Below are 12,768 nucleotides of genomic sequence, written 5' to 3'. Positions count from 1 at the left end.
TGGCCTCTCTTGAATAGCTTCCAAAAAGTTTCTGAGGTGGTAAACTTTCCAAGCTTTGAAGGAAGACACTAACAAGATCAAGAGAGGAGTTCTACTAGACTACTACTATCTGGAAAGAAACCTCAATTTCAACAGCAGCCTTGCTTGCCATGACATGCTCAGCAACTAATTGTTTCAGAATATCTTTTGCCTTAATGTGAGTCACCATGTTTGCCGCAGTTCAGCCAGAAGTACCTAAATAGAACATAGCAAATATTAAGTAGATGGTACTTTTGTTATGTAAAACCCATACAGCTTACTGCCTCATAGAAGCTCAATTTCTGAAATAATTGCTGCTGTTATTTTTCTCTCAACTTTGAAATAGTCATGTGCCTCTCTCAAAAGTTACCAGATCAACTTTAATTCTAGTTCGAGTCTCTGTTATACCACAGTTTCAATTCAAAGAAGAGAGGGAGATTTTTGCTACTTTAGTTAAACAAAAATTCCTTTTTTCCATTTTTTTATTGGACTAATTATATATAACTTGATACCGAGAGTTTTATAACTCAACTGGCATCTCAAAGTGTTTTTAAAAGAGACGTCTAAACTCTACCCTTATAACTCAACTAGCATCTCGAAGTGTTTTCAAAAGATACGTCTAAACTCTAGGCTATGACCCTTTGGAGTAATACGTAGGTTTATCCAGGCCAAAGTCTCCACTTGCTTTAGATCTGCCTGAGGAAAATTTGGAGGTTGAAAACTAGGGATTTTTTTTCAAAATAACACCTATTTTTAAACAATTTTGTTAGTTAGCAAGGTTTCTAAACTATTTAGGAAACTAGCATCTCCAGACTAATAAACTCGAGTTTACTGGGGCAAATCAATTCTCTAATACTCGATTTTGGATTAAAATCTTCATGGAACTTGAATTTTAGAGACTCGAGTTCCAGGTTTTGCAAAATCTACATTCCCATTCTTTCTTCTTTTTTCATTCTCCAGACCAAAACAGTATACTCAAACCCAAAAGCTCGGCCATGGAAGTTCAGAGAGCAGAGGTTGAGATCGGACCACCGCCAATGGTGGCGATGATTGTCGGAGCCTTCACCACCGCTACCTGGGGCCTTTGCTGCATTTCGAATCAAGGGATTGGGTAAGGGATATATGGGTTCGTGGGGTTGCAGATCTAGGTTTGTTGTTGCTTCGTTGTTTATGGGTTGGTTGTTGGTTCATTGTTTTTCCTGCATCGCCTTTCTTCTAGGTTGCTGTTTTTCATGTTTGCTTCTTGCTTCGTAGCTTCACTCTGGTGTCATGTTTGCTTTCAAGGAAATCGAATCTCTTAGGCTCTATTTTTGAGAGCAAAATCGAGTTTCTTAGACTCAAGATATTAGTTTCCTAAATATTTTAAAAACATTGCTAACTAATGAAATTGTTTGAGGATTGGTGTTAATTTGCAATTTTTCCTTGAAAACTATGCCATTTTTGGTCATTCTAGCACGTTTATAACGGAATGTGCCACCTTTTATTTTTCTTTTACATTATTCTTTTCGCAATCTGATAATCTAGACCCGTTTTTGACCTTCACCTAAAGAAGATTTTAAAAAAGGAAAAAAAAATTTTTGGAAACTTAGGGCTTGTTTGGATCATCATGATTTTGAGTAATATCACTCAGTTTTCATCGCTGAGTTTCCAAAACACGTGAGTCCCACCGAAGAAATCTTGTTTGGCTTGATTTTTGGATGATGTTTCCATCACTCAAAACTCATAAATTTGAGTGATGGATGATGGAAACTGAAAACAGAATTTTGGTGTTTTCAATTTCTGAAATATGAGTTATGGTGGCAAAAGGTGAGTTATGTGATTGAGTTATGTGACCAAACAAGAATTTTGGAGTTTTTGAGATAAAGTGAGATTAGGGTTATGAGTTATGGGTTTTGAGCTTGAGTTATGAGTATTGAGTTATAAAAACTGAGTCATGGCCAAACCAAACGAGCCCTTAACTAGTCTCAGCCATTACTTTTTCAAACTCTTTTTACCCTTACCAAACAACACGTAAACCTGCTTCACATGGATATGCACCAAAACATATATAATGCCAATATGCCACTTAAATAGGTGCATTCTTAATATCTCAACAATAATGTGAAGTGGCATAGGCAGTCTTGTATGGAAGAAATGGTGAACTAGAATTGATTGCCTATAGGCTACAGGTATAGTGCATCTCCCATTTAGTACTAGACCTGGTTGAATTTGTGTTATTCTCAGTCATTGCTTGCACTAGAACATATCTGGAAGGTGAGAAACCAAGGATTTCAACATACAACAGGTAGCAACTAGACTTAACAACAATAAAATTCTTATTTTAGCACAAAAAAATTTTAAATTTAAAACTATATTTTTATTTTTACAGAAAATTCACAGAATTGAATGTTTCGACACCCTAAACAGACTTTCTCAACAGTATTTACATTGCTAATTTCAAAAATTCTTCCTCCAGCTTTCTATATAGCCAAATACAGAACACCTATAAAACTGCGACAAATTCACCAAACCTGTTATCAAAGTTTCTTCTTGTTGTGACCTATAACTCGTGTTTTAGCTTCGGGCCTCATGGTGCCCCCCATGCTGCTTTTCCAATTGGGCGTCTGATACACAAAAAAAAAAAAAAGAAAAAAAAAGGAAAGCACAGTAGCTTTACTGCAGTAAAACTCAACTTTGAACTGTACACCAACCCACCACCAAAATAAGATCACAAGGTGCTCAAAATACTATCTTTTGTCTCCTTCCAAATGTACTTCAGCAAGCTCTGGTTTGAAGGACTCTTCCACTGCTTCACCACGTTTGTCAGGGCTTCCCAGCTTCTCATCTTTCCTCTCCAAGTCTTCAAGACTAACTTTTTCTATTTGTCCTTCAGTGTCCACTTGATTATCAATTGAAGCTGTCTGAAGCATGCGTTCATTGGAATTCAATGAATCATCACCACAGCCAGAGTTTATGACCTCAAGCATACCTGGTTTCCTTTCGACTTCTGGGGAACTGGATTCATCTTCAGAAGAGCCACCCTCTGCTATACTTTCTCTCTCTGTCACTACCGATTTATCAGATCGAGATCTTGACACTTTCCGGGAAATTGCATGCTTTATGTCACGAGCAGATTTCCCAGCACCATGTTTTAGAAAATTCTTCACCTTATCTTTCATATTTACTTTGCTTGGGCTTTCTGGATTACTCCCTTCAGAACTTACACTCCCTTCTTTAGGATTCTCATCAGAGATAGGTCCACAAAGGTTGTCATCCACAATAATCTTCACACCAGTCTCATTGACTGCCCTAATATTAGCATGCGGGGAAGGAATGGGCAACACAAAGCTGCCTGATTGATCCCCCTTTCTGGGACTCCGGTGAAATACTGAGCCAATCTTCCTTAGGCCTCTCCGAACTGATTTCATTCGATGCTTATCATCAGGATTTTCATCAGTGCTGCTGGAGTCATTGTTAAGGGACCCAGATGCCACTGCATTTGAGCTGTTCACAGAACCATTAGGGTCACTGTGAATTTCAATATCAATACGCCTATTCTTTCCTTTTCTAGGCTCCCATTTCTGTCCAACATCACTTCCTGGGTGATGGACCCATATCCCCGTCTCTTTTTGCCCTTCAATATCAATGGGCTCAAAATTATCAGCCATTCTTGGAAACGTATCTGATGTTACAGATGAGAATGAATCTTCAATAGGAGTCTCACTCCCAAAGGAGTTTCTTTTATCTTCAATGTCCAATGTTTCCTTATCACAGTCACAGGGTTGATCATCTACCTGTAGAAATTATGTGCATATATTCATATAAAACTAAGCATCCATAGAAGGAATGAATTTTGATTCACAAAGCAACTGAAACCTCATTTTTCCCCATATTCTTCTTCAAGAGAACATAATAAACAAGGAGAAAGAAAATGTAATGGGTACCTTTTGACTGTCCTTTTTTCTGTCTTCAAGTACAGTTATTGCAAGATGCAACCTCCCCATTTTAATATTCTGAAGAGTTAACCACAAATCGTGTCTCTGGCCATCCCTAAGATCACTGATGTTCACAGAACAGTCCCTGTAAATAGTAGAAGGATCAGTAAAACCTATAAAGAATACAGCTTTTGCAGAGCAAATTGACAGGAAAACAGGGAACATAATTTATAGAAAAATATGGACTATTAAGTAAGACCCAAAAAATATAACAGGGAGAGAAAAAGAAAAAGAATCAGTAGATAAGAAAATGTAAAACATCATACACATACAAAAACCAAAACAGATCAAATCCAGATTCCAGACCCTATAGCCAAATCTGAACTTTATATACACAAAATACATTTTACGCAGGCTACACAAAAGTTATCTAATCTATTTTTAAATCAATTGATCAGGTTAATATTAGAATATATGCCCAGAAGAAACTCCAGTGAGTTTGGAAGACAGTACAGGAAAAGCCATGTTTTTACGATCAAATAGTTCAGGTGTATAACATAGAGATCATAGCCATCAGAACCAGATCAAAAATTGACCAGAACATGATCTATATATATATATATTATTTTTTGATATGGAATGGATGTAAAATATATTCAATAGAATAGGTTAGATGTTGTGTTTATAATTATAAAACGCTTTTAAATGATACATGTACAGTAGATGATAGAAGTGAACATGTTAACAACAGTTATGAGCATCAGTGGCCCCAAAAGAAGCTTGGTTTAAAAAGCAAGCATTATGATCAAAAGGAAATACAAATGCAAATATGCACACACATGCCAAAAAGAGAAGAGAGGAAAAGAAGATGAAAGGATATCGAGACACTAATAAGTACTCATAAATATTATGTCAAACAAGTGGAAAATGATATACAAAATAAGACAGTTACCTAAAAAATGAAAAGGAAAACATAAAAGACATTCATTGAGTGTTTGCAAAAATTAAAAAAGATCCTCGTACATTTGGCTCATAGACATCACAAAAGTTCAGTAACATACCCGAGGGTGTCATCGACAAAACGGTCCTTGTCACAAACTTCAATAACAAGCACATTAGGCGACTGCCATGTAACAATTGGGATCTTAAATTCCTCTTGCCATTTCGGAGTCAGAGTTTTCCTTTGTATCTTAGTCCTGAATCTGTAACCTCCCAATTGACCTTTAATATAAGGATCAGCCAATCCTGAAAAGTAGATCCATTATTAGACTCAAATAGATAATATTGCCTATATCTTAAGAAACAAAGAGAAATATAATTATGAAGTAACATATAATCCTAACAAAAAATGAACTAACCATTTAGATCTGACGGTTTCATGTCGATTGCTTCAATAACTTCTACTTTAGCATGGCCAATGGGTTCCTTCCCATCCATTGAGAACCAAGTTTCTGGAATTTCAAATCAATGCAAAGTTGATTTTTTAGTGAAAAAAATTCGGCATATATATTCAAAAAAACAGAGAAGGAGATGGCATTACAAAACTTTGGTAATACAAAATAAGTTCACCAATATTTTTTAGAAGAAAAAAAAAAGGTACAATCCATCAGAAGTTAGGACTTAGGTACTTTACAATGTAAACACCTGCTATGGGTTCTAGAGGAGCTTGTAATAGAGATCAAAACCTTCCACACCCCACTGGATTTACAGATTGTACCCTTTGAGTTAGTTAATGCATGACAAACAGAAGCCAGCAACAATTTTCCCTTGATAATTACCACTTGCCTCAAAAACTTAAGCTGTTAAGGGTGAATATAATCACTTAACCACTATTCTAATTCTTGCTCATGTGTGGGCCCAAACTACCCCCTCAATAAGTGGAGTCCAACAAGTTGAAGTTTTAACATTTAAATGGGATGTAGGGTGGAGACAGGGTTTGAACTCTTAATTACCTCCTTTGATATCATGATAAATTGCCACTTATCACAAAAGCTGAAACTGTTATGAAATTATGAATTAATCACTCTCATCTAAAATGATAAATTACCATTATTCCAATGTCACATATTTTGTCCTTCCAAAAGGGAAGATGATGCATATCAAGAAGCTTCCACAACAATAGTACACCCAGCCAAAAGCTTTTAAGCAACTTATTCATCTTCATTCCACACAAGGTACAGACAACTTACTGCAATCAATACCGAGAGGAAGAATAACTCCAGGTCCTATTTCTAGACAGCTACATTTCCCAGAACAGCCAGCATTTATATAGTGGCACACCAGTAAATATAAATTCTAAACTTACAAAAGTGTCACCTGATTATCTGCAAGTGACATTTCATGAAATGTCACTTGGTTTGGGTAACCAAGAAACCAAACACCTTCTATGGTAATGAGCTCCTCAGACTATCCTAAAAATGATATATTTTCTGGCCTATTTTGAACCACTCAAAAATCTTAACAAATTAGATAGAATACAGATGTATGGATTCTATGGAAGTTCATGAAATGTTAAATGTTGCATTCAAAAAATTTCAGTTGATGGCTATCAGGCTATAATTACTGGCAATGGAATGCTGAAATTACATTACAAAAGGAGTAAGGGAAAGCAATTCTGGAATATAACCCTCAAAATGCACACAGAATATTCTCAAAAGAGTGATGAACAATGAGGCTACCGATTCTAAAGTTCTCCAAACAACATTATAATTACACATGTGGAGATATATTCTTTGAAGACATTCTTTCTATTAATCACAAAGCAATGAAACATGTACAAAATTATGTGTGAAGCCTAACTGAAATATATTTCTGAAGTAAACTACCTGGCTCCGGTGAAACAAACTTCTCCATGTCAACAACCAGCATATTGGGCTGCAAAGATTGCCAAAATTTAGATCTATAGCAATTTCCCAATAAAAAAAAGAGAGAGAAGAAGAAGAAGAAGAAAAGAAGTTCCGATAAATGAGACTATTAACTGAATTCTGAAAAGTTAACATTGATCTTCAGCAATATGCTTCACTCAGCTAAGCACAAAGTCATAACAAGGTGTGCAACAATAGCAAAACAATAAAAAATAATTGCCAAAAAATGGAGAATCAAAGCCAAAAAGTTAAACCTCAACAAGTGTCTGCTCAAAAGCAACGGATAGAAGCTTATCCTGGTCAAGAAAGGTACAAATAATTAGATACAGAACAAGCACAAGCACGTGAGTGAGAAAGGGAGATGCAAAATGGGAGGTCAAGCACTTATTATTTAAAATTTGATATAAACTTACTAGCCATCCAGCAATGCCTGGAACTTCCGTGACATCAAGCCCATGATTAAAGAGAGGCTTGATGGTCATTTGAAAATATGGAGGCTCAGCAAAGCACACCCGCAAGCGGCTGATGAAAGGCCACCCACGAATGAATCTCACCCCAATTAAGACCTACAAGAGAAAGAAGAGCATATACAATAAAATGAGCAGAAGAACATTTCATAAGGTGAAGTTAAATAAAAAGATGACAACAAAAATCTAAACGATATCTTCTTTCAAGTTCCTAGGATGATTCTAAAGAATCTAAACCATTGACAATTTTCACATCCCCATCACTATTGATGAACAACCCTCTTCTTCCTCCACATGCATTACATATACATGATTGCACTCAAATGGATGTCCAAAACTTTCCTGACTAGAAAATAAAGCTTATTCAAAATAAACATTGGTGATAAAGTAGTGAAACTTAATTTTCAGTAAGCAGTCCATAGCTAAATCAGTATTCTATTAACATAGAACAGCGTACTCAGCTATGCAATAAAATTATTAGCCATCCCGATTTTCTCTCACCAAATATCAATAGGATATGGTACGATGGAAGCTGATAAATCTATTTAATGTATTAAAATTCACTGGAGATTGTTAGAAAAGATACCGTGGGATAGAATTTACAAGATAACAAAAACTACAACTGAAGTTATAAAGAATGCAATACCATACATTACAAACAATTAAAGTATACATATTAAGCTTAAGCATAGTTCTAAGAGACTAAGACACACCCCCCAAAGACAAGGAATACATGCCAAAATTTTATTACAAGTAAACTGAAAAATAATTTCCATCAATGGTTTGCACACACAAAACTCTATCAGCAACATGTATTATCCTACTCAGTGCTTCCAAACAGTCACAGATACCAATCAAAACTCAGAAACAAAGAGAATACTTTGCATCTAAAGCTAATTATCCTTTATCCATAGTCCCCACTAGCAAGTCACTATCAAAATATAAACAATTTCCCTTGCATGAACAAGTGAAGAGAACAATTTGATATGTGTGTGTGCACACGCGTACATATATTAGATTATGTTTGTCATTAATAAAGTTTCCGTTTTATTTATGTTGATTAGCTAAAGGTTTTTGCTTTTTACTTCAGTCCCCCAAGACCACCTTCCTCGCTTTGCCCCTGCTAGAGTTCATATATGTAAATTTTTTATCATTATACATGCCTACCAATAGTCATGCCTACAAACAAACACATATCATACATACACTATATATATATGTTTATGGATGCAAGTATGTTTTGCATAATTAGAACTAAGATATTGTATACTACCTGAATGCACTCAATTTCAGTGACTAAAAATCAGTGACTATGTAAATCTTAAAATTATAGTCTAAACTACTTCAACAAGATAAATTTAAGTCAGTCCATACCTTCCCTTCAACATGCATGCCTGTCAAATGCAACTTTGCCACCATTCCAAATCCCAATCTTTTCCTTAGCTTCACAGCAAGTATTGCACTCATATCTTCGGCTGTGAGAAAATTCATCCCCAACTCAAGAACCTGCAATCATTACACTATAGAATCTCAGCTTGGCTGAAACCTTTATTTACAGACACAAAGATCACATAAGAAGACCAGAGTCCAATATAATAAAGTACATACCAAGTGATCATCGTTAGAAGAGTTATGAAGAACCCTCATTTCTGTGAACATAGGTGGGTTTCTTCCTAAATACAAGTGTTGAACCACAGCTTTCTTCTGCAAACATATTAAATGCATTGATTACATTAATAAATAATAACCAACAGTGTATCTAAACATTTTTTTTATAGGTCAGTGTATCTGAACATAATCACAAGAGAGAAAAAGTTACAAATGGTTCCCTACACATACATGAAAGAGACAGTCTAGGGGCACAACAAAATATTAAAACATTTAAACAACACCCTGATGAGTTGTGATGGATTGAAACCTCATTTTTTTGTGAAAATGTTGTGAGATTTTGTTGTGGCCGTAGAAGAACTCTACATGAAATTGCAAAGAGCTACCTATTAAGAGATTAGATCATTTATAGTAAAATAAGAATTCTCTGCAAACTACTCAAAGAAGCTCCTTTCTTTACTAAAAAGTTACACATGTATGTAATAGATTTTGGTGTTGAACTCACAAACTCAGCCTCCACTCATTTTTATGCGGGGGAGAAGGGGGTGTTATTTAAGCTAGATTGGCCAAACTAATCAAACGAACTTAAATGCTAGAAACAATTGATAATAGTATGCTTCAAAATCTAAAGATAGTCCAGAGTCCCATCATTAGCACAATAGAATGGTATTTGTGCCAAGATATGCACATGCTCATACTTTCATACATCACATGATTTTAATACTGAAACAATGAGTTGCTGCAACTTGAAGGAAATTCAAATTATAATTTCAGTAGCTCAGAATATTTAGACACTAAAAGAGAATACGGCACTAAATTCTAAAGAACTCTTGACAGATCTAGGTCACACCAAGCACCATATTCCTAAATGGTGACCATTAAAAATTTTCAGGAAAAAAAAAAATTGTACCAACCCAAAAAGATATAATCATGCAAAACCAGAGTATTGGATATATATTATTTGGAAGATGATACATACAGCAGTCCATGGTTTGTACTTTTCCAAAAACCAAGGTATGATGGGCAAGAGAATCTTTTGTGATGCAATCTGTTCCATACATATTGGCCATATCCTCTCAACTGCATGGTTCAACCACCGCACAGTTTCAGAATCAGAAAGCACCTGAAGTAAAAAAGAGAAAGTAATAAGCATTAAGGATTCATTAGTCAGAAACCTATATCGAAACCACAATTGACTCCCAAACACACATATAACAAGAACATCCCAACAAAAAATAAAACGAACATATAGTATATCGATCTGCTAAGAGTTCGTTTAAAATTTCCATCTAAGAATATTAATCAAGGAGGGTCTTATTTCTGTTTCAGATTAATTTTATATTTTAATTTGTTTTGCTGTTTCTCTATAATTTTTGGGAACCAAGATCATAATCAATTCCTAAGGTTAAAAATTTAGGTTCTCTATTATTACATTTATCATCAACCCAGTCAAAGAGTACACAAGAACAACCTTTAAAGCAATTAATCACAATTAGAAAATGGGGAGAAAAAAGAGGGGCAGAAATAAGATTACCCTTCTCTGATTAGCTTGTTTTCTTTCTTCAAACTGTAATTTCCTTTGCAATCGCATAACATACCTCTCATGAACCTTGCAAAAAGACAAGCCAAATGCATATTTAGTAACAAGTAAAAGCAATACAAAAATTACTTAAATTTTATTTTAAAGAAAAAAGTAAACCCATCACAGAAAATCAACTTTACAGCCTAATCTTGACATTAAAATCACACAAACCACAACAAAGATCATCACACACACACACTAATAAAATAACAAGAAATCCTGGGTGTGATTATAATTTTCCTTTTGTAAAAGGGTCAGCCTCTTTTCTTTAATTTCCTTTGATTCTTTAAACCTTTAATAAAAAGAATAGCATATAGACAGAAAAATTAAAACGCTAGTGAATGATACCAAAAACAAAAAAAAGATCCTTAATACAAAAAGCGATACACTGAACAAAGAATCAAATAAAGTAACAGCAATTCAAATATAAAAAGAACAAACCCAACACAGAGAAGCAACTTGTCAACTTACTCTAAACATTAAAATCACACAACCCACAACAAAGAAACATCACAGATACCCAAATATCATAAAAAAGAAATTCTGGGTGTGATTCTATTTTCCATTTTGTAAAGTGACAACTTCTTTTCTTCACTTTCCTTTACTTCTCTAAACCTTTACTGGAAAAAACTGGCACATGAACAGGAAAAAAAAATAATAAATACACAAAAATCTAAGAGAGAGAGAGAGAGAGAGAGAATTACCAGAAAGAGATATATAAGAGAGACCAAGAAGGCAACCGGGTGGCACCAATTGAAATAAGAAAAGAACCATAGGAATAGCAGCACAATCCCAACATGATGCATTAAAGTCACCTCCGTTATATCCATCTTTCTCTTTTACTCTAATCCCAACTCAAAACAGCTTCTTCCTCCTTTATTTTGTTTTTCTTTATAGCACCTTCTTCTACCAACAGATCATAAAACCCACAAAGCCAAAATCAACAAAAACTGGGCCAATTCACTGCTAAAACTTACAACCCAATACTGGTAATCAAAAACCCAGATGAGAAAAGGTTGTGTTACTAAACGAGATAGAGAGATGTAGCTAAACGAGGCAAAAATGTGGAATTGAATGAATGAAGTGGAGCCAATTTGGACAGTTGTATAAAAGATGTGATTATTGCTAAAAGGGACAGTTATTTTTTCGGGAAAAGCAAACTGCCGAGATTGAGAGAAGAGAAACGATTCAAACAGCAAGTACGGCAGAGAGAGAGAGAGAGAGAGAGAGAGAGAGAGAGGAGGGGAACATCGACAGCATTGATGGAGGCTCATTCGTTTTGAAGTTGTCCCTCGCTTGACTGATTGTTGCGTGCCACCTGTTATTTATGCGTCCCATACGTGTTTAGTTTACATTTCACTATTTTTTTTTATTTTATAAAAGTTTACATTTCACGATGATAATTACTAATGGACAAAAAAAAATTATATCTATAATATTTTCACTGAATTTTTTCAATAAATATCATTTGGCATGTTATTATTAGTTATTATTGGTAGAAAAAAAAAAAATATTCTAATTATGAATTCAAATCAGTACTAGTAATAATCTATCACTTAAAATTTAATGTCAAAATATTATAGATATAGCAATTCTATAAAAAATAAAAAATCACATCTTTGATTAGGGTTGGCCTTGGTAAAAGGAGAGACCCATTACCGACTATCAATCACCACGGGTCAAATCAAATCAGACTTGAGCAAATGACAATTGGATTTGGTGTAAACCAATGAAGGAGCAATGGTGGGTGGCAATTTGTAGATATTCGTCAAATTTAAGCAAAGGAGAGTAAAACGTTGCTGGATCTGAGAAGAGGAGAGCCAAACATTGTTGCATTAATGAGCGGAGAAGAGCCCCATGTCGTTGGATCTGAGTAGCGAAGAGCTAGATTGTCGCCTAATCTAGGTAGAAACAACATTTCTTTCAAGTGTTTGTCAAGCAAGTTGAGTGACTCAAGTTTTGGATGAAAAAACTCGTCACTCGACTTGCTGGCATCTGTTGAAAGCCTAAAACCCGCCTTCATCTGTTGGAGTAATTCGAATCGTGCAATGAATTGATCGAGTTTGGTCGAACGGGGTTGGGTGATTGGGTTACTTGGAAAGCCCTATTTTTTATTGTTTTTCTTCTTTTAAAATACAAAAAAAAAAATATATATATATATATATATATATATATATATAAATAAAAAGAGGACAACTTCTTCTTCTTTTTTTGCTTAAAAATTTTATTAACTAATTTTTTTTATAAAGTTATGGGTCAGTTTTCAAATACAAAACAAAGTTGTAATAAAGAAATCAATTTATTATTATATTATT

General features: G+C 34.7%; 1 protein-coding gene across 1 annotated transcript; it reads right to left on the bottom strand.

Annotated features, from left to right (window-relative positions):
• Positions 1 to 2,352: 2,352 nt before the first annotated feature.
• On the bottom strand, positions 2,353 to 11,702 carry LOC142616718 (C2 domain-containing protein At1g53590). Its single transcript, XM_075789511.1, has 12 exons — positions 11,158 to 11,702; positions 10,406 to 10,480; positions 9,851 to 9,994; positions 8,872 to 8,967; positions 8,638 to 8,769; positions 7,210 to 7,362; positions 7,051 to 7,092; positions 6,758 to 6,806; positions 5,291 to 5,383; positions 4,994 to 5,177; positions 3,942 to 4,077; positions 2,353 to 3,791 (listed from the first exon to the last, which is right to left on the bottom strand). Exons 1-12 carry the CDS (start codon positions 11,281 to 11,283, stop codon positions 2,745 to 2,747), a joined length of 2,277 nt encoding a protein of 758 aa, XP_075645626.1. The 5' UTR covers positions 11,284 to 11,702; the 3' UTR covers positions 2,353 to 2,744.
• Between the last annotated feature and the right edge of the window lie 1,066 nt (positions 11,703 to 12,768).

The sequence above is a fragment of the Castanea sativa genome, chromosome 11 (assembly GCF_040712315.1).
Source record: "Castanea sativa cultivar Marrone di Chiusa Pesio chromosome 11, ASM4071231v1".
NCBI classification, from domain to species: Eukaryota; Viridiplantae; Streptophyta; class Magnoliopsida; order Fagales; family Fagaceae; genus Castanea; species Castanea sativa.
Note: the sequence above shows the minus strand (reverse complement) of the source record. Positions and strands in the feature narration are given on the sequence as shown.

Excerpts from the sequence above, each read along its gene's own strand:
- LOC142616718 (XM_075789511.1), bottom strand. The coding sequence starts at position 11,283 with ATGGATATAACGGAGGTGACTTTAATGCATCATGTTGGGATTGTGCTG. Across the intron at positions 9,995-10,405 it reads AACAAGCTAATCAGAGAAGG|GTGCTTTCTGATTCTGAAAC; the intron begins GTAATCTTATTT and ends TTTTTACTTCAG. Across the intron at positions 8,770-8,871 it reads CTTCTAACGATGATCACTTG|GTTCTTGAGTTGGGGATGAA; the intron begins GTATGTACTTTA and ends TAATGATTGCAG.